The sequence below is a fragment of the Crinia signifera genome, chromosome 1 (genome assembly GCF_055691185.1).
Source record: "Crinia signifera chromosome 1, ASM5569118v1, whole genome shotgun sequence".
Classification (NCBI taxonomy): domain Eukaryota; kingdom Metazoa; phylum Chordata; class Amphibia; order Anura; family Myobatrachidae; genus Crinia; species Crinia signifera.
Window position 1 is genome coordinate 119,205,073 of NC_139217.1, and position 27,737 is coordinate 119,232,809.

At 43.0% G+C, this 27,737-nt stretch overlaps 1 protein-coding gene across 1 annotated transcript; it reads left to right on the forward strand.

The window, feature by feature from the left end:
* The first annotated feature begins 282 nt into the window (after window positions 1–282).
* Window positions 283–20,793, forward strand: ETFDH (electron transfer flavoprotein dehydrogenase). The gene is made up of 13 exons (XM_083172519.1): window positions 283–502; window positions 2,381–2,521; window positions 3,649–3,878; window positions 4,093–4,174; window positions 5,257–5,375; window positions 5,793–5,870; window positions 6,073–6,219; window positions 8,057–8,197; window positions 8,539–8,682; window positions 12,107–12,275; window positions 13,092–13,274; window positions 17,388–17,609; window positions 20,195–20,793. Exons 1-13 carry the CDS (start codon window positions 490–492, stop codon window positions 20,356–20,358), a joined length of 1,833 nt encoding a protein of 610 aa, XP_083028645.1. The 5' UTR covers window positions 283–489; the 3' UTR covers window positions 20,359–20,793.
* Window positions 20,794–27,737: the final 6,944 nt, after the last annotated feature.

Here is a 27,737-nt window from a genome sequence, read left to right on the forward strand (position 1 = left end):
CTTTAGCGGCACGGATATATAAATATTCCCGGGCCGGGTTCAAAATCAAGAAAAGCTGCGCAGAATGGAAAAAACTGACACAGCCAATCGCAGAAGGCAATTGAACACTACAGCCAATCACTAAGCCCAGTACAGCCAATCACTTAGCACGCAGTACAGCAAATCAAAACCCTGTAGTACAGCCAATCAGAGGCTCAGGCTACACCAAAACTAACACGCTCTAGTTAGGAAGTAGACTCTCCGGTCCTCATGCTCCTCTCTATGATTATAGTTCGGCTTCTTCACCTCGAATCACCTACAGTACAGGACTACATTTCCCGGCAGCCATTGCGCTGCCTTCGCTCATGCGCTATGCATGGCTGCTTGAACTTGGGAGGCACTGTGACAGTAGTACGCAGAGAGTCCTCCAGATCAGGGAGTAGCTAGCAAGTCAACCCGGCAGCTGCTGTATCAAGCTGGTGGTGTGTGACCCCCTAATCTGCCCTCATCATGCTGCCTCTTTGTAAGTATATAGTGCATGGGTAGCTATTGTTCTCTAACCCAGGGGGCTGCTGTCACTTGGCCTGCAGCCGTGGCACTAAGTCCCAGCATCATAACAGTGTAGCTTGGCTTCCATGCACTTGTAGTGCCTCAGCAGCTGGAGAGCATCAGCTTGCTCATACTGTATCTTCCTCAGTCCCTGTATGTAGGTATGTCTGTGTTCCCCTTATGCAAGCACTGTTTACAGGGCAGTCAGATGCAGTGCAGGAGAGGAGGATCAGGATGTGTCCCTGTCTGGCTACATAAGCATTAGAAGCAGCTCTGCTACTCCCCCTGCCGAGCACAAATCACAAACTAGGGTAAAGGTCACCGATAGAAACATATATGTATGTATGTGTGTGTCTGTATGTATTTATTTATTTATTTGTTTATGTGTGTGTGTACGTACAGAGTGCTAGAAAGGGGGAATTTAGTTCCATACTCTTCATTATGTAACTGATTTATAGCGTGTAAGCTATGGAGACCTATTAGGTCCCTGTGTGTAGGATATCCCGTCTGATGCAGCTATCTCCTGAGTCCTTACTATCGACATTGCTGATGAGCCTAGTATTGCTCGCTACTACTGTCAGGAAAGTGACTTTATTACCTGATATTTTCAGACTAGGCCAAGCACTGGATGCCAGAGGGCACTGTGTCTGCCTTCTTCTGCATTCTGACCCATCAAGGGCTTTTGTCCTGCAATACAAATACAGCAGGCCCAGTGTTGTCTCTCTCTTTTTTTTCCCTCAACATCACTTAATTAAAGCCTTCTGGCATATACAGTATCTGTTTTTTACACTCTAAGCACTCTATAGTTGTCACTGTAATTAAGTTAACTGTCTATTGCCATAGAGGGTAACTAGATAAAATACACTGGCATTATCTAACAGGCTTGTGCTAAAAACAGGCTTGGTTCCATCTTTACTAAACATAAGGAAAACTGTGCTTTAAATTATACATTAATGTTTACACAAACAAGGGTGCAGTGTCATATCCACCTCTGGTCATAAAATGTGAACGTAAGCTAATGCTGCTTTCCCACTGCCTAAACGGGTAAAGACCAGGTATTTGTAAACGGGTCTTTAAACAGGTAAGAGCTATAAAGACCTTGGTACTTATGTAATATCTGGGCTCCCGTTTTTCTTATGAGACCGCGTCCGCTCGCCACACTATATAAAATCAACTCCATGCGTAGTTGGATAGTAGGGGTATGAAAAAATGGGGTGCATTTAACCTGGGAGCCCAGATAATACAATAATAAGTACCAAGACCCTTTCCCACTGCAGCTCTTAAACAGTAATTTGCCATTTAAATGCCGTTTATGTCACATTCACATATACCCATTTAAGCAACCCGTTTAAACCCATAGTAAACATGGGCTGTCATATAGAATGGACTTTTTTAAAATTATTAAATCCAAACCAGGTGTGTTTTGTCTATAATAATATTGTCCCTTTAAATACAGTGGTGTGAATAATGAAGATGTGGGGGGTTTAGAAACTGCCTGATCGTAAATGTATCCCTCGTGCCAGCCGCAGGGATCATTGACAGGGGGCCTTTTTACTAGCCTTGGAGAGAGAGATAAAGTGGATGTAGCTAAAGTACCAACCAACCAGTTGCTGTCATTTCTTTTTCATACACATCCTGTAACATGACAGTTGAGAGGCGATTGGTACTTTATCTCCATTCACTTTATATATCTCTCCAAGGCTTAGTAAATAAACCTACTGGTCTCTCTCTTTAGAAGCAGTCCAGGTCCTCACACCTCACGCTTCTGCTGGAGGTACAGGGGTTATGATACAAAAGGAAGTCTTTGTTTTGTACATATTGTTATTATAATGCAAATTAATTTCTATTCTAGCACATCACTGCTTACATTACCTAAAGCCTCTGAGGACGTGTCTGCCCACATTCTACATCAGGAGATATTCTTCCTCCTCTGTGCCAAAAATTACCACACATTATACCATCTGCTCCCGCGAGCAGGACAAAAGATGGGAAGGTATTTGTTTCTTTCACTTCTATACACTAGTGCTTAACATCGCAACAACTACAGTACAGTCATTTCATTTGTAGCTAAGCCATCTGTTTTTAGTGAACAAATCACCTGTCTGTGAGTTGACTGCGTCTTGCTTCTTAATTGCGCTGTTCTTCCATGGTGTAATCGTGGTGTAGTTTGGGTTAGTGGACTCAATCCAGGACACTAGTCAGTGGAGATTGTGCCATTTGGCTAAAGGAGTTATGCTTCATCCATATAGGACTATACAAGTGATTACCATCTCCTGATTTCCCACCATTAATCGTGGCCTTTAGCATTGATGTTCACGTTCCCTAGTGGTAAATAAATACAATTCTAATATAAAGTAAAAATAATACTGCACAGAAAAAAGATTAACTTGTTCGTATTATGTTATTGTGAATGTAATGCTGCTTTCATACATATGACTTAGGAATTCGCGGAGTCTAGCAGGGGTCAGCAGCAAGGCCATGGACTGGGGGTTATTCTGGTCCGATCGCACGGGGACCGATGGTGGGCGTATGCGCATGTGCATATGCCAGGTGCATGTGGCCACGGTGAACAGGCTGTTCACCCGGTGCACACACAAGGCTGCGGCAAGGGGGTGCGGGGCAGTGGCAGATAGTCACGCCCATGGGAACGCCAAGTGTTTCATGGGCGTTCCCATGTAAACGCTGGCCGCTCCCATGGTAATCGTGCCGTGACGTCGGTGCCGGGGGCGCCAACTTCCTCCCGAGGGTGCACGTAAATCTAAGTGACATGATTGTCACTTAGATATGTGTGCACGTTCCACATCATTTGATGGTCGGTGACCATTGAACGATGTGCGTTCACCCACAGGCTACAAATGGATGTTTGTTAAACATCCATTCGCAGGCCCTGCATGTGAACACACACTATGAGGGGTGAGGGGGCGGCAGCAAGCATCTCGCCGGGTGGGGTTTGGTGGAATCAACCAAAATAACCCCCTTTGTCGTGGATTGTTTCCTATCACACATGCAGAAATCCCGGGATTGTTGTGCTAGTGTGAATGGGTTATTATTCTGATTTGCAATTACATTTATTTTTTTCAAGTTAATTGTAGTAACTACTTGACTGCTTTCCTGTGTTAGAGGTGAGCATGGAACGGTTTGCAGAGGAAGCTGATGTTGTGGTAGTTGGAGGAGGGCCAGCGGGACTCTCTGCAGCCATACGGTTGAAGCAGCTCGCGGCTGAGAATGACAAGGAACTGCGTGTGTGTTTGGTGGAAAAGGCAGCCCAAATTGGAGCTCACACACTATCAGGAGCCTGTGTGGAGCCTCGAGCCCTGGATGAACTTTTCCCTGACTGGAAGGAGCGAGGGGTATGAAACCTGCAGATTCCCTGTAGAATGTTAAAGCTAATGTTAAATCATTTAGTGATGTTATTTTTCCGTAAGATAGTAGTGTTATGTTAAACCTTGCTCTTACTATTTATATATCCTCAAAGAGTTGTTTATCTTGTGACATCTGCGTTTGTGTGTGTGTATATGTGGCATCTTTGGGGACTGAGCACAAACTACCATTCTGCTCCTCTAGGCACCGCTGCACACCAAAGTGACTGGAGATAAGTTTGGAATACTGACAGAAAAACACAGAATACCAGTGCCAATACTCCCTGGTAAGGCTCCTAAAAAGCTGTTGTTAATACAACGTTATAATCATGAAAGTGGAAGGGGCATATGTCCTTTGTAAAGTGGAAGTCTCTTCGTACGAACTGATTTCTGCTAAGCTATGGACAAATAATAATTATAACCCTAGGCACACACTACTCAATGGGTTCCATCTATGTGGTAAATGCTCCATTCCAACAGAGAGAATATCTTTAGAATGGGATAGGGACAACTGGATAAATACACTATGGGGGTATTCAATTCATTCAGTTTTTTTCAGCTGGCTGAAAAAAATTAGTTTTCTATACCAGTGTATCCATTGCAGGCATTTTGGCCCATTTTAAGTCCTTTTTTTCAGATTCAGTTTCCCTTTTTTGGGGGGTCAAAACTGCATTGGTGAAAACTGACTAAAAGTCGTAGCAAAAACACCCGCAATTTAGCAGAAAACACGTGGATCGAAGAGTAAATCACTGACACACAGTTTTTTACATAGGGTGACTCAAAATTCAACCTAATTTTTTTTTTTTAAAGTGCCAATTTTTTGCCTAGGCGAAAGATTCTGCACCAACTGAGTATCCCTCTATATAAATACTGTATATAAATAATAGTAATACCTAGCTTGCTTCTTTATTTATTTATCCATAATAATAAGCCTATATAGATCATATTCTTCATTCACCTAGCCTCCTCTATACCTGCATTTGCAGGGATTAATATTGAATTACAAAGCCTAGCTCCTATCTATGTTTCTATTTCACGGTTTGAAATGTTCATGTGCATTTCAATCCTGAAATCCCGCCCAAAAAATGTCTGAAATCCCAGGATTCCACCAATAGCGATCCCGGGATTGGCATCCCTAACTGTTACACTTGCTACCTAATACCTGTTTAACATTCTATAATAATGCTCAACCAACTAAGGTTCAAGTGAAGCTCCTGTCCTATACCACAATTGGGTTATTGTTTAATTATTAAAGAATGAAACTTTGCTTTTATTAAAGAAAAATGTAATAAATGGTGCCCCCAAAAAGCAGCTTCAAACAGGGAGTGTCCCTGTACGTTGGCACTAATCCTCTTTTCTGTATGCTCAGGACTTCCAATGAATAATCATGGCAATTACATTGTAAGGCTTGGACACTTAGTCAGCTGGCTCGGGGAGCAGGCGGAGGCTCTTGGTGTGGAAATATACCCTGGATATGCTGCAGCAGAGGCTAGTGTCTTTTTTATTTATTTATTTTTTTATGCCTGTAGCAGTGGTTCCCAAATTTGTTTCACGGCACCCCTAGGCCAAATTTAGAAGAAAAAAAATGAGTAAATTGTGTTTATATGTCACCCTTAGTGTTCCTCATGTAGTGACAGGATTCACTTCTGTTTGGCTACATATTTTAAGATAGGAAGCACTAGTTTTGCCTCTTCTTTTTTATACTGGCCAATTTAAATTACTCCTGGACCACCCACCCGAGGCATCTCTGCTAGTGTCCCAGGGCACCCCAGGTTGCCATGGCACACAGTTTGGGAACCACTGACCTATTGTGTTTTTTAATTCAATTTTGAATCTGTATACTTGTTAATGCTTCCAGATGCGACTCAAGTATACATTGAAAAATGTATATTTTGTTATTTTCAGGTGCTTTTCCATGAAGATGGAAGTGTTAAAGGCATAGCAACAAATGATGTTGGAATTTACAAAGATGGCTCACCAAAGGTAACATAAATCACTTTTTTATACATAGGTAAAGAGCCTATTGGATTCCTTCCATTGTGGGAGAGATTCCAGATCAAAGTGTTCAATGTTTGTTTTTGGGTAGAAAATCTGTTTGTAGTATTTATTAATAAATGCACAAAATTAGTAGTTTTCCATCCAAAAATCAGTGATCCTCCTTGCCATCTTTGTCTCATTCCTATAGCCAACATTTGAACGAGGACTGGAGCTGCATGCCAAAGTGACCATATTTGGGGAGGGCTGCCATGGCCATCTTGCAAAACAGTTGTACAAGACATTAAATCTCCGAGAGAACTGTGAACCCCAGACTTATGGAATCGGGCTGAAAGAGGTAATAATAATTCGTGAGTGGAACAGCACTGGCGTTTCTGTGTGTGTTTGACAAGTGATTGTAGTCACAGGGGTGTGCTATGAGCCATGGAGGCTGGGCACCACCACACGTCCCGTCTCTGTATGCTGGTTGGCTGAGAGAGGCTTTAAAGCAGGCCATATACCAGAACAATATTGTTCCAACCAGTCAACTTTTTGGCTGGTTGGAATGATAATCTGTCTAGTGTGTGAGAGCAAATGATTATCAGCCATTTGCTCCCACACTGTGAAAAATGGGCAAAAACCCCCAAAATGGTTGTTCCAACTAGCTGGGAAAAATCAAACCTGTTGAAATTTTTCTATCCTCCCTTAATAGTTTGATTCTTATGCTGTGTACACAGTACAATTTGACATTCAATTTTGACTATATAGTCAAAATTGAACATGGTTTTTAAGCTTTCTATCCCGATTCGATGCCGATGTGCGCTCCTGTTCAGCTGAAATTAAAAAAGCCAAATAGACAGTGCAGCAATGACTATATAGTGCAGACTGAATGTAGATAGGAGGAATTGTATGTAAATAGCACATGAGTTAGCAAAGATTGCAATTAAATCTTATATAATCGAATAGCAAAAGAATCTCACCATGTGTACACACCATAATACTATTAACTGGTTGGTGCCCCCATTAAAGTACATTTGTATTACCTGTATAGTTATTACTTTGACAAAATGAATGTTCATGGTGCCAGTAGAAAAGTTTTCTTTAATTAGCTAAATTCCTTCTAATAATTTATTATGCTCATGTCTGCCCACATGCATTTAGTAGCTTCATTTTAATATAACATTTTGTTCAGTATGCACAAACGTTGTAATTCTCATTTGCCTATCATTTCACAGCAACTCACTGCATAATTAATGTGGACATGGTCAAGAAGTTCAGTTGTTTTTTTAAGATCAAACACCAGGGTGGGCAAGTCACTTTGACCATGGTTGTCTGTTCTAGATGGGTATAATTACTCAGAAAAATCCGATACAAGATTTTCATTCATAACAGTCTAGAGATTACAGAGAATTGTTCACATAACAAAAACATTTTGACAGTTGCATTTTTGTGCATAAAAACACTTTGTTACTGATGGAATTCAGAGGTGACCGGCCAGACTGATCTAAGCTGACAGGCATCCATCAACCAAGCATTACAACAATGATATATACTTTAGAGGAGGATCTCTGAACACTTAGAAGTGGATATGCTACAGCAGCAGAAGACCACACTGGGTTCCACTCCTGTCAGCTACTAATAGGAAAGTAAGGGTAATTTCCTATTATTAGCGCACCAATTATTAGGGTGTGTTATATTATTAGGGTGTGGACATGCACAAGATCAACACTGAGAAAATTGACACAAGTTTTTCACGGTTTTCAGGCATCAGTGTTGGCACCTGAGCTATGGACCTCTAAGATAGTGTGCCCCGTCTACTCCCAATGCTTTCAGCCACTTTACTGTTCCCAATCAGAGTCTGTGTGGATGGTTAAGTATGAATGAGTAAAAAAAAATGTCCAAAAACTCTTAGGTGTCGACTTGTTGACTATTGACCTAGACATTGTCTGTCGTCCTCTGGATACCCAGTGATTAAACTGTACTATTATTAATCTAAAAAAAAATAACTGTTTAAGACTGGAAAAACCATTGTTTGCGTGTCAGTTCTCTGTGCCATGGCTTCAGTGTACTGCAGTGGTCACCACACTCATCAGGTCTCAAACCAGTATTGCACCTTTAGGTAATGGTGTGATGGGAGTATTACAGTGTCCTGGTGCGTATATGGGTTGATCTTCCTTTTAACATTTCTCTTTCAGCTGTGGCTTATTGATGAGAAGAAATGGACTCCAGGTCTTGTTGAACATACGGTGGGTTGGCCGTTGGACAGACACACGTATGGTGGGTCATTCCTTTATCACCTTAATGAGGGGGAACCGCTCGTAGCGCTCGGCTTTGTGGTAAGCATATTTTGTCTTGCTTAATACTTTACAATGGATTTGACATGAGGGGAAAAAAATTAGACAAATTAAATTGGGACAGAAATCTGTAGGTAAAGGGAAACTAGAGCAAGTCAATGTAATGCTAATTTGCATATATGAAGAAATTAAAGGTTTAATAGAATAAAGAACAATTCATTCAAAGTCCTGTATCACCAGTTCCTTATAAAATAATAATGTGCATAAGGAAATAGTTTCCTCTATACAACATCCATATCTACCATCTATGGTCATAGCTAAGTTGTTGACCAGCCTCTCCTAGTAACCGCCTATAATATAGTTTGCTTCTTGTTTTGTTGCAGGTCGGTTTGGATTATCAGAACCCATACTTGAACCCTTTTAGAGAATTTCAGAGGTGGAAACATCACCCCTCTGTGAGCCCTACCTTGGAAGGTGGAACACGAATTGCTTATGGAGCGCGTGCTCTTAATGAAGGCGGTTTACAGGTAATTGCAATCCATCCCTAATTTTCTATCATATATGAGATCTTCTATCCATCCATATTGGTGCATTTATTCGAACATCTAAACCGACCCCTTACACTTTTCAATAAGAAATCTGGGTGTCTGGATTCAGCAGGTAGCAGTCATTTGCTGATGAATGTAGCTTGTACCCTGTACTAGCATGTGATGCAGCAAACGTATTCTGTATGCTTCTGCCCAGAGCTCCTTGCGAAATGCTGTGTGTGCTCTTGTCGGTGCTCTCTCGGCTCACAATGGGGGTAATTAAGTCACTGCTGAATGAATTAGCAGCATCCAGCGACTGGGTAAATGCCACCTCGCTATAGTGAAATCCCGCCTTGTGAATTAATACACTTGCTGTGCAATGGCTGTGTACATCTGGCATAAAATTCACAGTTGAGCGAAAATGTCCAAAATCCTTCATTACAGACGCACCATCAAATGATTTTTCCACTGGGCACCACTGATTGCAAGTTAGGAGTAGACAGGGACTTACTTAGCGTCTAAGATGAATACAGGCTTATCCAGCCTCGTGCTGACCTCAGACACCCTCCTTGGCACGCCTGCGTTTTCCCTGACACTCCCAGCATTTTTTATTTCTTATGGCACGCCTGCATTTTTCAGAACACTCCCATTAAATGGCCGGATACCACCCACAGACACCTACTTCCTGTCAATCACCTTGCAAACAGCCAGCGAAGGGAATTTGCAGAGCAGCAATCCGGTGTAGATATGGCCCAATGTCCTGCACTATATAGACAACATCACTAAGATCATATTTACAGGAGATTTTACTATTAAATTGGATGTCATGCCTGATTTGGACCTAGATGCAATTTCTGCCACATATTATGCGACCATAGGTCTCCGGAAAGGTTGATTATCGACCAATGTACTTCCGATGGTTTTGTTTTCATATACAAGCTGTGGATTTGAAGTGTCGCCAATGGGCATCTCCGTACAAATCCCGGTGGGATCCCGGCTGTGAAGGCGTTTGCATCCACCTCCATAAAGGCCATTAGTCTGCCCTGTCTTTCAATACTGCATGTTGAAGCGGACATGCTCTGATGGCAGCCAAATACTAAATACTGACCTTCAATTGCCCATGCAGATTTGTCGGTACTTGTTTAGTTTCATGGTGGCCGATATATCGGATGTGATATCGGCCAATCTGATGCGATTTTTTACCTGTTCATAACCCCACTATCCACTACACATGGAGTTGATTTTATATAGTGTGGCGAGCGCCGTAATCCGCGGGGCTCGCCACTCTTCGGGCTTGGCGGCTCGCCACACTATATAAAATCAACTCCATGTGTAGTGGATAGTGGAGTTATGAACAGGTAAAAAATCGCATCGGATGGGCCGATATCGCATCCGATATATCGGCCGCCGTGAAACTAAACAAGTACCGATTTTGTCTATTTATGTTGCCCCTAGATCTGACATCTGACCTGTTGTGTGCATACAGTACTGTCCTGAGCTAAACTGTTGAGCACAAATCTGCCTTAATACAATAGAATTTGGTGAGTGGGAAACCGCTTTAAAAGTCAACACTCAGCACAGTGGCCTGTATAAAAGAAGGGGGCTCTAGCTATCATTTGTATATTTAGAAGCTGAAAACAAACCTATGGATGTTACGCACCGCACCAGTTTTTATGAACATACTTTTTTTATTGCTTATTTCTAAAAGCCCCCATACACTATGCAATGGACCTGCAATTTCACCTCTTTTCCTGCGATTGCACCGATCAATCAGAGGAAAAGAGCCCAAATTGCAGGTGAATGACAGCAGGTCCAATGCACGGTTCTGTGCACATCGCAGCAGCTGCACAATCAATCTCCTGGATTGCTGGTGCAGCCGGGCAGGCTTGGCTGGGATTGCATGGGATATATCACATGCAAAAGGACCACATGTGATATCGCATGTGATCCTGCTGTCCGTGACCTTCCCAAGGGGAGAAGTCGCCGCAATGTATGGGAGGGCTGTAAGTCCTTTGAGCATGAATTATTTAACCATGATGAATATGAAAAAAGTTGTTCTCAAAGGAACTGCGTATATACAAGTACAAACCCCTTTGGTGACATTTTCAAGTATAGTGAGATTCTGTTCTTACAGCTACACTACAGACAGGCCTGTAATGGTTTAGAGACACGGTTAGTCTTGCCAATAGACCAGTTACTATTGGTCAGGGCTGCTGCTTGCATGCTGAAAGCTGTTGTGCATTGGTGCTTCACACTTTTCTTAGGTGTTCTACCAAGACTGTCAATGGCATATATTCAATGCTGCGGGCGAGCGGTGACTGCGAGCAGGACTTTTTGCTCGCAGTCACCGCTCACCCTGTCAGTATTCAACTGACCCCCCTCATACGCAAATTCCCCCTCGCTCCGTTTTTTGAGTGAGGGAGAATTGGCGTATGTGCCTCCAAAAGCTGCGAGAATCGAGGCTAATTACAGCGAGTTTGCTGCACTAGCCTCGGCTCTCGCAGTTTAGGGGAATCCTCGCAGTTCTGTGACGGCGAGGATTCCCCCGGAACGTTGCATAGTGCGAGCGGCCGGCGCGGGGGTTAAACTTCGAGGATCACTAGTTTTCTGCGATCCTCGCAGTTTAACCCCCTCGCCGGCCGCTCGCACGGGCATTGAATACATGCCAATGAGACAACAGCAGAAGGGAAATAGGCTAGTACAGTAGGGTGACCAACTCATCCCTTTAATCCGGGACACATATTAATTACACAGGTTCTGTGGCAGTTTAAAACCAGGTGAAATGGAGTCTTGAGGTGTGGCAGTTTAAAACCAGGTGAAAACCAGCCACAGAACCTGTGTAATTAATATGTGTCCCGGATTAAAGGGATGAGTTGGTCACCCTACAGTACAGTAACTGTCAATCGGACACAGTTTTGTCTATTTTCCCTCCACATCTATTTTTGTTGCAGCGTTTAGCTTTCCATAAGCTCATAACATATCTGGTCCTCCTTATGACCTTTCTGTCCAGTTTATTCATGGGACTCACACTCACAGTAGAACAGGTTGCGGATGTTCTTTTTGTGTGGAGCTTGTTCATGGTTGTTAAAGGTCTTTGCGAGTGAACACACAAATGGAAAGTTCATGAGGAGGAGTCCGGACAAACTTTGGGGTTTATTTACTAAGATGGGAGTTCTATTAAAGATGGGATGTGGAATCTATTTCTTATTTATTAAGCACATAAAGAAGAGAATAGAATCTGATTGGTTGCCCATAAGAACATGCCATCTTCAATAGAACTTCTATATTAGTGAATAAACCGCACAGTGTTAATGTGATCATGACCTGCCAGGATTGAATTACTCATTGTCTTTACTTTTTAGCTGTTGCTGAATGCATCTGGTAATTGCACATCAAATGCGTCAATTTTTTTTTCCCCCTCTAGTCCGTGCCAAAGCTCACATTCCCTGGGGGTCTTTTGATTGGGTGCAGCCCTGGCTTCTTGAATGTACCAAAGATAAAAGGGACGCACACGGCAATGAAGAGTGGTATGCTGGCAGCAGAATCCATCTTTGAACAGCTTACAGATGAAAATCTACAGTCTAGTACTAAAGGTATAATAAGTTATTGTTGTATGCTTTTTTTATTTTGATCTAATGGAGCCTACACAAGTAGTGATTAAGGTTTTTTTTCGTAGCGATCTCACTAGAGGGGCATAGCGTTAGCGATGTGCAGCCCCTCATGTCGCTATCACCCAGGCGATTATTATCCAGCACACTGGATAAATCTAGTTAATCGCCGGAGTCAGGGCCAGTGTTCTCATGGAGAACACTGGCCCTGACTAGGGTGGCCAATCCCAGGATCGGCGAGATCCTGGGATTTGGCCCCCAAAACGCAGGGATTTCAATCCGCTGCGCAGGCCACACAGCCGTACAGCTCCCACCCAGCAACCCGGCTCCCAGCCATATCTGTACGCCCGGCCACCTAGCAACCCAGCTCCCGGCCGCACCCGCAAATGTAAGTAAATATGCGGGGTTGCCGGGGCAGTTTTTTCATTAGGAAAGCCAATCCCAGGATTGAGCATTTTTTGAATCCCAAATCCCAGGATTAAAAAAATGCTCCGGGATTGGCTTCCCTAGCCCTGACAGATCGTTCAGTGGCAAATCATTGTACAGGTTTTTAAGTGGATGCTAAATTGAAGCTTCAATCACCTTGTGCTGTTATCTGTTCCAGTTCTTTGGGTCCTATTTGTGCTGAACCATGCAATATAAAGTCACTGCAGTTATGGAAACCATTACACTACACTATAAAACCACCTATATAGGGGTACTTAAAAATCTTTTTATTAAAAACGTAATAAATTGGTGTATATCATAATGGCAGAGAAACTAGTATTTATGCTTTTTATACCTTTTTCCATTATTATCTAGGGCTAGATGTCACAGAGTATGAAGAGAACTTAAAGAAATCCTGGGTGTGGAATGAGCTCTATTCAGTGAGGAACATTAGACCGTCCTGCAATGGGCCTCTGGGATTGTATGGTGGCATGTTCTACACTGGTATTTTCTACTGGCTACTAAGGGGAAAGGAGCCTTGGACCCTGAAGCATAAAGGTACCACTGGGAAACCAAGTAGTGTCACTTAGCTTTCTTCCATATTAATGGGTGAATTATTAATTTAGTGAATGAGATAAGTGTGGAAAGTAAGAATAACAGCAGGGAACAAACATCCATAGAACATTCTATCTACAATCAGTGATACACAAGGACCTCTTTACAACAACAAATGTGAGCTCACATTCCTCACCTTCCACTATTTCATTATCTATTGATGGCAAAACTATCTCCTAGCTTCCAAGGGCCTGCTCATCATCCTCTCCAAATGTACTACGTCTACCTCCTTTTTCTCTAAAATCTATAGGGTCCACTGGAGAAGACTGACAGTGGGGTATAGACGGGCGAATAGGAGAGGAGCACTTTAAATAATTTGTAATGTGTGGCTGGCTCCAGCCCCCTAAGCCTATAAGCCTATAACCCTTGTGGGTTTTTTACATGTACAGTATATTAATATATTGTACTGTGCATCAGGTTTTATTGGTTCCTGACTCTGAGGCCTTGCCCTCTTAACCTTCTTTTTTTGCCAAGAGACTTAAATCTTCAATCTAATTCCCTGTAGCCGAAGACTTAGACCGTGATTTGGAAATGGCTTGGACACACCCGGGATAAAAAGTTTGAGGTTCCTCTGCGTTTCCCTTCCATATACCCTTTTCAATCTGATAATAGAAAAAAATGTGTAAACACACCGATAGTATCTCCAGACTTTCTAAACGGACGGTCCTCCCGGTAGCGGGTGCGACTACTCTGAAGGACCCCACGAATAGAAAATTGGAGGGTACCCTTAAATTGATCTACACAGCCACAGGGGTTTCACTTTGTCCCGCCTTAGTAGATTCCTGGGTGAACAAGGTGGTTGAAACCTGGGCTGAACAGTTTTCCACCGGTCTGCAAAAGGGTCAGGATAGGGCGGAATTGCTAGTGCTTTCTGAACTTATCAGAGAAGCGGCTCATTAACTCGAGGCGGCATCTCGGGATGTGGGCCTTATTGCTTCTAAGGTCTCGGCCATTGCTGTTTCTGCTCGTCATGCCCTTTGGCTTTGCCAGTGGCAGACGGATGCGGAATCTAAGCGTGGTGTGGAATCTGGCTTTTAGGAGGGACACTCTTTTTTTGCCTGGAATTAGATCATTGAATCAGATGCTAGGTCCCATGTGACTTGGGTGATGATTCTAAGCTACTGGCAATAATGCGAGTTCGGCTCCATCCCGATGTTTTGGTGACTGCACATGCGTATGGTCTATCATGTGCATGTGAAGCTCCACTTTGTGAATGGCTTCGCGACTTGCATAGTAGCCGAGCAGTTTGCAAGAATCGAGGCGGGCTGGGAATCGCCAAGGGAACGCCAAGCGTTTTATGGGCATCACCATGGGTATGCAGGCTGGCCGATGCCTGCCAGGGGTGTGCAGCTGACGTCACAAGACCTCGGGTGTTCGCCCGCTCTTTGTCCGGACGCTCCCACATAAAAGTCAGTTTCCACTGACTTTTATTTGTGAAGGCAGGAGAAATCATTCGATGGTCGGTGACTATCGAATGATTTCTGCTGTGGAGGCATGTGAAGGGATGTGCTTTCGTTACACATCCCTCACAGGTTAACGAGGGGAACCAGTGGCGGTGGGGGGTGGGTGTTCAAAGGGGTGGTGGGCAGTGTCTGGTGCTTGGTAAGCTGCAATCTTCAAACAAAACCAGGGCCTTGGTCGCTCATTAAAATGCGCATTCTATTTGTATAAATAAAACAACTAGGAGGGAGAAAACTGCATTGATAGCTTGTATTAATCAATTTGATGTGTTGCACTTGTACATCGGTGCGAATGAGTCTGAATTTGTATAAGTTAGGAGTACTGTGAGGCAGTTGCATTGTGCTTCATATGTGACTTTGTACGTGTTTACATCGAATACCTGTGTGGTTAAAGACTCAACCCAACACAGCTGTACTTGTGATTGTTTATGGACTGCGCTAGCACTATAAATATGGCTCTACAATAGATCTGTGCTTTTGACACTTGGAAGAGCATAATAAATACATACAGTGTATTATTAACATTATTCATTTAATACTCATGCTAGACATGTTATCCATTTTTGCCTGAGTGTATTGGTTATATATTTGGCAGGGGAGACCTCATTCTCTCTGGTTCCTGTAAACCGCCAAAATCAAAGTGAATTTTTTTATAGATGCACAGCATTCCTTTCTTATTTGCTATAGGGAGGGCCGAGCCGGTGAAGCACAAGCTCCAGGCGCCGAGAGATCAAAGGGTGCTAGAGCAGTGTGCAGCCGGCTCCCCTGCTCCCTCCCCCGCCCGGCTGCGGCACTTACAGTGCTAGCACAGTGTGGAGGACACTGCCGGCATTTAGCAGCTGTCAGAGACACCCGGCAGGACAGCGAGAAGCAGGGACAGTGGCATCATGGGAATTGTAGTTTATATTTTACTGCTCAGACTTTGAGCAGTTAATGATTAAACTACAAATCCCATGAGGCCAAGCTTTGCCTGGCAGGAAGTCTCACACAGGTTATCTTGAACGCTGGTGGCATGCCTGCAGTGAGTGCAATTAGAACGATATGGCTGTTCTCTCCCTCCCCCTACCTCCCCTAATCAGCAAGGTCAGCAGCATCAGGAAGAGGACTCCTCTGCTCCGTGCACAAAATGTGATTTTTCACTGACAGTGTAAAGATCCTTTTTTTTGTCTTGGTGCCCCCTCCCCCAAAAAGTTATTATTTTTTATGTGCTCTTTTGCAGTGATTATTTGCTCATTGCCAGGAGTAACGTGCTCATTTTCCAGGGGGTTTATAACTAGTTGCCAGTGGGGTTTCTTGCTTGTTGTGAGGGGGTTTCTTGCTGATTTCCATGGGGTTACTTACTCATTGCAATGCAGTTACACAAAGCGCACTAGTGCACTTCCATGTATTGCTGTATCCGCTGCCTCCCCCTTACCTGGCAGGCGGGCTGCAGTCCCCCTTGGCAACAAGCTATTTAGTCCCCTTTGGCAACGACCTATTTTAGTCCCCCTAGGCAACGAGCAATTTCAGTCCCCCTTGGCATTGAGCATGAAGCCCCTGGCATCGAGCATGAAGTTCCTAGCAAATGAGCATGTAGGAAAGTGGCACTTGTGTCAAATGTGTAATGGGCATTACGGTTTGTTATATAGTATGTAATGGGCATCATGTGTGGCCTTATGTGTAATTGGCATAACGGCATGTGGCTTTATGTATAATGGGTAGTACAAAGTTCGCTATGTGTGGTATAACAATAGGCTGCGCCCCTCTTTGCCGTGCAAGAGCCCCACCTACTACAAATGGGGGGGGGGGGGGGGCATGGCCCCTAGCTACACTGGCTGCAGTACAAAAATCATTACTTCTATGAAAAATTAGAGCCTGCTCCCCAACCTCACTAACTTTCCCTGGTTACCATATAAAGCCTGGTAGCTAGCAATGAAAACCATTCTACTCTAATATCACTACACACCGTTATAGCAGACAGATTATCCCGCCAAATACCTCATGATACACAAAACTACATACCAATAATACAATAATAGACCACTACACTGCACCCCTAGCACAGGCTGATGAAAACAGGCAGCTATTGTATTTTGGCACTGCCTATATTCTAAGCCACCGGTTCTCCAATCCCCACACAGTGCATGTTTTGCAGGTCTCCTCACAGAGTCAAGTGAAATAATTAGCGCCACCTGTGGATCTTTTGAAATGTTTCAGTCAGTAATGAGTGCAACTGTGCACCTGTTGGGTGACCTGGAAAACATGAACTGTGTGGGGTCCTGAGGATTGAGAACCACTGTTCTAAGCCAAAGGGGGCTGCACTATACTGGGTAACAGTATCTCGGTCTTCCTCTATCTCTCACTCTCGAAACACCAGGGTCAGTTTTTCTAGTCTTCACTTAATGCTATAGTGTTCAGCTTTCAATGAAATATAAGGTCTCTGATTATATCGATACACTTTTTTACTATTATTATTATTATTTTTATTCATGGTCATTACATTCTGACATTGTCAGACATTCTCTAGTGTTACCCACAGTCTTACATACGTATAGTTTCAGTATTCCTCATCAGGTGGCAGCTTTTACACAGCTGTACTTTTTCCTTTCTTTCTTAGGTTTGGACAGCAGTCACCTCAAACCGGCCAAGGACTGTACACCAATCGAGTACCCCAAACCTGATGGCAAAATAAGCTTTGACCTGCTTTCATCTGTGGCTCTAAGTGGCACTAACCATGAACATGACCAGCCTGCACACCTGACACTACGTGATGACAGCGTGCCAGTCAGTACGAATCTAGCGATCTATGATGGCCCTGAGCAGAGGTTCTGCCCAGCAGGTGAGTGCCAACATACTTGAATCAAAATAGGTCAAGAAATCTACATTTTTTAATTTTTTTGTCTTATCTTGTAACCTTCCATCACTTTTATATTATTATTATTATTATTATGTTTTACATTTATTCTACGGTAAAAAGATACATCTTGTTTTCTAAAAACAAGCTAATAAAACAGTTTTGTTCTTCCTGTTTTTATGATGGCTTTCTCTCATTTTCTATTTCATTCCCTCTGTTTCTCTTGGAGATTGCATGTATTTCTTGTACGCTAAAGCTAAACAAAAAGCAAAATATAGGCATTGCTGTGCCCGGAAATCTCTAGTAACCTGATAGATGCCAGGTATGGTTAGAGAACCTAGAGGTACAACAAGATGCATCTTACCAGCTGACCTAATATTGGCCCTTATTCTGGTTCACTCGCAAAGGCAAATTCCTTCTCAAATGGACAAAACCATGTGCACTGCAGGTGGGGCAGATGTAACATGTGCAGAGAGAACTAGATTTAGGTGTAGTTTTACTTTAAAGTGATATCTATATTGCAGTGTAAAAATAAAGCAGTCAGTATTTTCTCTGCACAGAAACAAAATAAGTCACCCAAATCTAACTCTCTGCACCCCTGCAGTGCACATGGTTTTGTCCATTTGAGAAGGAATTTGCCTTTGCGAGTGAACCAGAATAAGGGCCATAAAGTAATGAAAACAACCATGAAGGTTGGAATAAATTCCTGGGATAAGACTAAAATTAAATTTCTTGTTTTAACAAAACAACATTGTGTGGTTATTGTAAATGAGACCTTAACTGGCCAATTACCTGTAGAACCAAATTTGACATAAACGAACACAGTTTTTGAGCATATACCATATATACTTGAGTATAAGCCTACTTTTTCAGAACATTTTTTTTATGCTGAAAAAGCCCCCCTCGGCTTATACTCGAGTGAGGGTCCCACTTGAGTCAATAAGTTTTTTTTTTTTCAGTTTTTTTTTTTGTAAAATTAGGTGCCTCGGCTTATATTCGGGTCGACTTATATTTGAGTATATACGGTACACATGTTCTGGTATGAATTGTTGGCGAGTGCACACACTTCGGACTGGTTGATGTGATGAATAATCAAGTTTTAAAGTAAATAGGAGCAACACTGGTATTGTGTAATTGCCCTGGCAGCAGATTACAATGTTACGAAATTAAATGTACTAGGTTCTAGAATGATTTGTTTTATTCATGTGCTGGGTTGAAGCAAGGGTCTTCTGTTATGCCTGTCGGGCCTATGAGCAGCATATGGAGCCAATACAGTTACCACATGCCCTCAACTTGGTTACATCTGAAACTTTATACTAATTCCACTACAATATTAGTAGTATTTTTTATTAGTAGTATTATTAGTATTTAGTATATTTACTATTATATGCTTTGTATGTGTATATGTCAATTACAGTAAATTGTGTTATATATTTATAAATTAATCTTATCTAACAATTGGTTTATTTTATTCATTGTGATTGTAGCGCTGCTTTATTTGTTTTTTTTCTTGCAATATTCTTTATAGGGCCTGACTACCCCTATGCCCCAGCAGCTGCTCTATAAGAACCAAGTCATATCACAGGCACCCATTTCTACTTCTAGTAGAAAAACCCTTGTTGTCTTCCGTGGTGTACATGCCTGTGTCCAATGGTGAAAGTACTGCGACTTCCACTTTCAGCCTACTTAGTCCTTTACATACCGCTAGTTACTTCTTCAGATGCTCCATCAAAATTTTCCCCAGCCCTATGGCAGGTGCAGATTATCTGTGCAAATATGGCCTCCTATGTCCGCTTCCTACGACCTTCCCACAAGACGCAACATCTCTTTGCATCTGATTAGGCACTCTGCTGCTACCGCCCACAAACGGGTGCCGGATGAAGTTCTGACAGTGGGGATCCCAACAGTCAGTATCCCGACTGCCGGTTCTCCGACGGGGGATACCGACACACAGGGGCTATTCTCCCTTGTGGAGGTCCACGACCCCCATAGAGGGAGAATAGAACCTGTAGCAAACCACCAGGCCCACAGCGTGGTGAGTGCAGCGAGCCCACAAGGGGCTTCTTTGCGCTCGCCCCCCTGTCGGAGCACCGGCAGTCGGCATCCCGACTGTCGGAGGCGCATGCCACACCCCCACAAATGTGCTAAGCATTCCCAATACACTTCTGCTACTGTAGATCCAAATCTGTACTGCGACTGTACATATAAAATCAGAATGCATGAATTGCCTACATGCTAATACCATTACAAATCCCTTCTCTGGTGCATATCCATGCATCGGAATGTGCAAAGACTGAGACGCCTACTGTCAGAGTCCTTAGGTACTTGAATAATGCTTGGGAGGTGGGTGGTGGGGGTGTGTGTGTGGGTGGGGGGGTGGGGGTGTGTAAAATAAAAAACCTCACTTCACTGCATACGGCTCAGTAGCGGCCCGAGTTATGTTTCTTGCTGTTAATTGACTCGACCCTCTGTGTGTCCTTTATTTTCCTTTATGGTTTGAAAATCAGATCCAAAAATTTATCAATTGAGATGCATGCATTGAAAGTAAGCTCTCTAATCCTCTTTTCCAGGTGTTTATGAATATGTCCCTCTAGAATCAGGTGATGGGTCGAGGTTACAAATCAATGCTCAGAACTGTGTACATTGCAAGACATGTGACATTAAAGATCCAAGTCAGAATATTAACTGGGTGGTGCCGGAAGGAGGAGGCGGGCCTGCCTACAATGGAATGTAAAAGCGCAAAGGACAGCTGTATTATGTCCTATCTGGTGACTAAATGCTTTCGCCATCAGAGACCAGATCTTTTCCTGAAAGCCATTAATTGCTGATGAAGTTGTTATTGAATGTGATACCAGGACTGAGGATCTCCACTACCTGCTCATGTGCTTGCATTGCACTAACCTGCTAATGTAAAACGGGCATTGATTTTTGCTTCAGAGAATGGTTTGATACGCCCTAGAACAGCCTTTATTGACCGGATAGCTTGGATGCTACCATAATGCATGGTGCATATCAACTGGGGACAATGCCTTATTTATGGAAGTGATTCTAAATAGAAGATCTTTGTATAAATTCTACCATTTTTATGTGTTTAAAACTGAAAAAAAATTTACAGAAAAAATTATTTGTTTTGGGAAATCTTATTTCTTTAATATCTTCTTAAATGTTTTGTGTCTACAAAACTGTGCTGTCAGCGTAACCATAATCTGGTTGTATATTTTTATATAAATGTGTGTACCATGGTATACTGCTAAGGGACAAGTCTCCAAAAGTGCACTCTGAATTCAAAATGCCACCACATTTGCTGGTCAGGACATGGTTTTGAGCCTGATGACAATGTCGGTCTGTATACATACTACACCAATCTCTACCACAATAGTGTCAACAGCATCCAGTATTGAAATGGAAGTTTATTCCATATTTACAAACAAACGAATTTAAACAAAAATTTATTCATAAAACAAAGATTGAAAAGTACAAATATGGTATCTCCTTCTGGCTGGAGTATGTCTTGATGTTAACAATTTGTAATCAGAAATGAAGCATACCCAATGCATTTCGTCACAAACACTTCATCAGGGGTAAAAAAAAAATCTACAATTGTAAATCTTACCCCATTTTTTTTTTACCCCTGATGAAGTCTTTGTGATGAAATGTGTCACAAAGAGAGAATTTACCCCTTCTCAGTTCTCCATTGGTAGGGTCCTGTTGAACTTGTTAAATACCACAGTAGATAAATGAAGGTGAATACTGGATGGACAAAGAAACTCACAATTCCTGGGAAGATCTTATACCAGTGTGCTGTATGGCAGTTGCCCTCAGGAGTGGTGTCAGCTGATTAGTGTCCAAATTTTTGGTAATGTTCCTCCTGTGAAATAATGTCCACAAGTTCTGGTTCAGGTGTCCCAAATGCCAAAGGAGATCCAATTGCTGGTGTAGAGAAGGGGTGATGGTGCCACCCCTTCTCTACACCAGCAATTGGATGTACCAAAAGCTTCTCTACACCAGCAGTTGGATGTCCCAAAAGCTTCTCTACATCAGCAATTGGATGTCCCAAAAGCATTAATACCCAAGTCTGTATTTCTTACATTTTTGTTTTTACAAAACGGTCTTTCAGAAGTATCTATTCATACCTAGATATAGAGGCATACATATTATATCTCTGATCCTAAAGAATCCCAACAGGGGCTCACTGCCTTACACTAGCACACACACACACACCCTTATTCCCAGGCTGACCCTAACCCACCTATGTTCGGGAAGCCAGCTGACGGTATTCTGGCCTCAGCTTCTTGATGTGCGTCAAAGTTCCTGTACCTATGTTCTACCAGCAGTCAGAATACCAAGGTCCATTTACTAAATGCCGGCATTCTGACTGCCGAGATGCTAAGCACATCTCAATGTGGACTAGCCTTTTAACACGTCCCTTCTAGGTTAGGTAAAGACAGGCATGGAAATAGCATGCTCCATAATTGTCTCTAGAATGCAGATCTTCTCATGTACTGTCTCTAAACTAGGTATGGTAGGTAGTTTACCTTCTTATTGGACTCTGAATTCACCACTTAATGTTACAAACTAAAGACAGACTGGCAAATCTGGGCACACAGGTCTGCTAACACCAGATTAATTGGCTGTGAATATCTTGAATGAAAAAGAACAGTACTCTGCACATGTGGGTGTACAGCATTACAGAGGATGCACCAGGTATACTGATTGCTCTGCAATGCTTAAGGCCCATACACACTGGGTGACTTTGCACTGAAAGCAGCTCAGTTTATTTGTTTGAGCTGCTTCAGCTTGAAAGCCACTAATTGTGTACAGGGCAGCGATGAGCAGTAAGCGGTTTTGCGTGCTCCCGCATCATTGCTGGCCCGGCCGCTCATCCGCTGGTATTACCAGCAGATGAGCAACAGAGTAGATGGCTTACCATAGCGTCCTGCTATGGAAAGTCGTACACACCGGAGAAAATTGCTATAATGGATGAAAAATGCTCAGTGTGTTTTTCCCCATCATTGTTTTCCATACACGCTGGGCAAAAACGCCCAGTGTGTATGGACTTTGTTTGTAGCTACAAGCAAATTTATAAGAAACAGCATCTGCCAGAAGAATGGAGAAAATAATTGCACAGTGTATGGCTGCTTTTAGGCATGAGGTTAAAAAGAACCAGAACTTTTATATGTAAAATGGAACAATGAGTGAGGTAAGACACCTAGGAAATGTAAATCATTTAAAGTAGAACAATTGTTGAAAAACATATGGAAATGATTGTTAATAACATCATATCAGCACAAGAATTTATGAGACGTGCAATTGCAAATACAGTAATAGTTTCCCAGTCCATTATATATATATATATATATATATATATATATATATATATATATATATATATATATATATATAGTATTTAAATCAATACTATGGCATGGATTGCGATCTACTTGGAATGGAAGATTAAAAATGCTTCTACTTAGACCTGTGATAGGAATTAAATCATCTTCCACATACAGACCTGTGGACAGGAAGATGGAATGCGCTAGCCCTTACAGACCCATGGACAGTAAGATGAAATGCGCTAGCCCTTACAGACCCCTGGACAGGAAGATGGAATGCGCTAGCCCTTACAGACCTGTGGACAGGAAGATGGAATGCGCTTCCAATTAGGCCCCCATACACTACAGTGTTGGCCCAAATTGAATGCGCATTGGACCTGAGTCAGAGTTCGGACCTGCATGTAGTTCAAACATGTATTGAGAACTTTTTTTTTTAAATTAAGGTGTTTTGTGCATCTAACTGCTATTGTGAGTAGTAGGAGTATTGGCTGTAGTGTTTTGGGTATTTCACAACGACAAAGTAGATTGTCAAGTACAATAGAATTCATCACCCAGTTCTGTACACTAGCCTTCAATAAAACACACAGTACACTAAGCTGGGGCTTTGGCAGCTAATAATGTTGTGCCTAGGAGTGTGACCAACAAATCCACCCCAGGCTCAATACACCAATGAAAAATGCTCGCATACACAGAGACTAAGGGCCTAATGCATCTTTGTAAGGAACCGCACAGCCGCAAGGAGATAGAAGCCTCCTGCCTGCATTTGATCTGGGTGCTGAGCCCAAGTACCATCATTGTCATAAGGAGGGCCGGACTCTCTCTATCTATATATAAATATATAACATGCTCCGGTGCCTTCCCTCAACGATTCCTGCCAGGCATAAAAACGTTGAATAATATACTCCCAGCGGCGCCACTCAAACAAAATAAGCAATACAGGAGAACGCCAACGTTTCAAATGTATTATGACATTTTTTGTTGTTGCCCTGACGAAAAATGTCATAATACGTTTAAAACGTTGGAGTTCTGCTGGCTCCTGTATTGGTTACTAGCTGACCCGCCCGGTGTTGCCCGGGAAAACCTTGGTTTTTTTTTATTTATAAAATTGCTGAAAAATGTCATCTTACAGTATGCTGTGCCAAAGACCTAAGATTGTAATTTGTTAAGATTCCACCATAACGTTAGAATGTGTTTGCATTGATACTCAATGATGGCAATGAAATCAGGTGTGGTGTTGTTGTTTGAAACACAACGCTCCTGAGTTGATAACTTGTATGTGTTGATGAATTCCACATCCACTCCTGAGATTTAGCGCCTATGACATACCCTCCAACATCTGAGGGTCAGAAATCGGTACAAAATCAGAAAGGGACATGGCCACACCTCCATTGCTATACTCAATGGTACAGTTTCTAGGGTGTGTAATTGAGTGTGTGGAGACCGGGGTGGATGTTACTTTCCACACCATAATTAATTAAAAAATCTCCGCTCCCTGCCACTGCCGCTCCCCTCACCGATCCTGCCTGCAGCAGTCTCTGAGGTCTGGAGATCTGTAAAGCACATGCAACGGGCGTCTCTACCAAACAGTGGGGAAGCCCCTGAGTGTGGGAGCAGGTCCGCGGGCCTGGCCACATGACATCACGCTACCCACACTACTGCAATGCACCACTGGGAATGGGTGCAAAGGGCCAAATTCTTCCCTACACCTGCCGGGCCAATCCACCGATCCAGCCATCACAATCATAAATGGGTGCATTGATAAGGTTTGGAGTGTAAGTAGTTGAAGAATAAGACTGAGGTAAAGATTTGCCATGTTAAAGTGTACAATTTCCGCAATAAATCGTGAAAAAAAAATATAAGTGTGCATAGAAGTACAGTATAATCAAGAAATGAAAGTAGGATTAAAAAATAAGTTCTGATTCAAACTGATAATTGTTTGGATGGGGGTGGGTTGCGAAACAAATCTATAGGTGGGGGTATGGATATTGTGGGCATAATTGGTGTTTGGTACACATACAGATGTAGCCGGCCTTGTTGCTGGCGATCCGCCAGCAGCACGGCGCCTCTATCCCCCACGCACGCGCGTCTCAGTATCCGGGCGGCGGGGCGGACGCAATACTGTCCGCCTCCCGCTCGAGGGGGCTGGGGGGAACCTCTGGCCACTGTGGGGGGGTGCGGTCGCCCGGTGTGGGCACCGGGCGACCGAGGGCAGCACCCTCGGAAGGGGACGCGCGCGCACACCTCGTGCGCGCACGTCCCCTTCCGGCATACAGATCGCGGCGGGGCAGGGGATGGCGACGCCATCACCTGCAAAGATGAATCCCGCTACATCTGTACAGGGGGTCCTCAATTGATGGGATTTTCACTACAGTGTCATGGTCACAGTGTCACCATAGTGGGATCCCAATTGGGATCCAGGTGGTCTTTTAGGAACCCTTTACAATCCCGTAGGTCTCTTCTCCTTGAGCCTACAGTCTCCCTTAATGATAGTCAATCACTGAGGGAGACCGTAGGCTCCAGGAGAAGAGAAAATGGGATTGTAAAGGGGTCCCTAAAAGACCATCTGAACCCCAATTGGAAATCCCCCTATGGTGACACTGTAGTGAAAATTTCTCATCAACTGGGGACCCCCTGTAGGTGTACCAAACACCAATTAAGCCCACAATTTCCTTACCCCCCTCCACCTATAGATTTGTTTCGCAACCCACCCCCATCCAAACAATTTTATTTTTTAATCACGTGATAGTGTACGATTTATTGAGTAAATTGTACACTATAACGTGACAAATCTTCATCTTCGTCTTATTCTTCAACTTCTTACACTCATAACATTCAAATAAATGTATGCAGTGCTCATGCCCATCGACCAAACATTATCTGTGAACCAAATGAGTCTGGGAAACCCTTAAGACAGACCAGTGCCTATCATCCAACTGACTAACAGGGTGAGTGCAGTGTACCCACTTTGTATTGATCAATGGGTGCATTGGCCAGGACAAAGATTTCTTAGTGCAACTGGCCGGGGAGCGCAGAGACGGATATGGGAAAAGAAAAAACGTTACATTAGGTACAGTTTTTATTTGCCGGTACAGACTTAAATAAACTGCAAATTCTTTTTTTTTTTTTTATGTGTTTGTGTGTGTGTTGTAGTGTATGTGGTTGTGTGTGTTGTGTTGTATGTATCTGTACAATGCGTAAGTGTGTGAGGTGTGCTATGTATATACAGTATGTGTGTGTTGTGCCTTTGTGTATCTGTGCAATGTTTAAAGCCCCGTACACACGGGGAGATATATTGCTCAGCAATATATTGCTCAGTTTCTCCTTTTCATCAGTCGCTGATGAAAAGGAACCTCTGCTGGGGGAGTCACAGAGGTAATCAGCTGGTCGCAGGAGCAAGCTCCTGCTACCAGCGATTAGAATGGGGCTGAAAACGGAAGCGCGCATTTATCGCCGGGGCACACTCCCATCACTGGCAATATGGTCGCCAGCGACCATATTTCCAGCGATTTCAGCCCCTATCGCCCCCGTGTGTACACAGCTTATGTGTGTGTTTTGTGTGTTGTACTGTTTTTTGTGTGTGTGTGGTGAATGTGGGTGTGTGTTGTGCTGTTACAGGTATGTTATGTGTGTGTGTGTGTGTGTTGTGTGATCTGCCCAATGTGTAAGTGTGTAAGGTGTGCTACGTATAAATGTGTGTGTGTGTGTGTAGTGTGCTGTGTGTATCTGTTCAATATTTGTTTGTGTGTTCTGTGTATTGTACTGTTTTTGGGTGCGTGTTGTAGTGAATGTGGGTGTGTGTTGTACTGTGAGTGGTGTGTTATGTGTGTGTGTTGGGTTAGGTGTACAGTATCTGCCAAATGTGAGGTGCGCTACATACTGTATATATGTGTGTGTGTTTTGTTGTGTGTATCTGTCCAATGTGTAAGTGTGTGAGGTGCTTTACGTGTATATGTGTGTCTTGTGTGCTATGTGTGCATATGTGGTGTACTGTGTGTGTGTGTGTGTGTGTGCGTGTACAATGATGTGTGGTCTATATATATCCTCAATTATTCCTAATTGTTTAAAGCCTTCACCATAATGTTAGAATGTGTCATATATTCTCAATGACACCAATGAAATCAGGTGTGGAGTTGTTTCCCAGATCGTCAATCTTTTTCCCAGATCATCAATGAAGGCAAATTAAAACTTGGTGTTTTTTAAATTTCTAAGTGAAATTTCCCCAAAACGGCTTCGAGGTGCACACTACCGGGTATAGAGGTACCTTGTTGCCAAATTTGGGGGCTCTGAGTGCCACGGTGTGTCCGCAATGCAACGGACACGCACACACACACGCACACACACTCTTCAACTTATTATATAGATTTTGTTCGAGTGCCGCCACTGGGAGTATGTGTGTATGTGTATATGTATATATATATATATATATATATATATATATATATATATATATATATATATATATATATATATATATATATATATATATATAGTGGGTCCAGAGGGTGGTCGGCACTCCATGCAGCGGAAACAAAACGAATCGGGTGCCCTCCCAGGAGAGGGGGATGAAACCCGCTCCAATATACAGCAGCACAGACGGGTAGCACTCCAGAAATAAATACATTAGTCAAGTGATCAGGTGATCCAACGTTTCAAATGTTATTGCAACATTTTTCATCATGGTGTAACCTGATCCAGCAGTTATTGGATGCAGCTCCACATCAAATGCCACCTGGTGTCATATTATAGGAACTGAGCAGAAGGAAAAACTGGGGATTAGGGC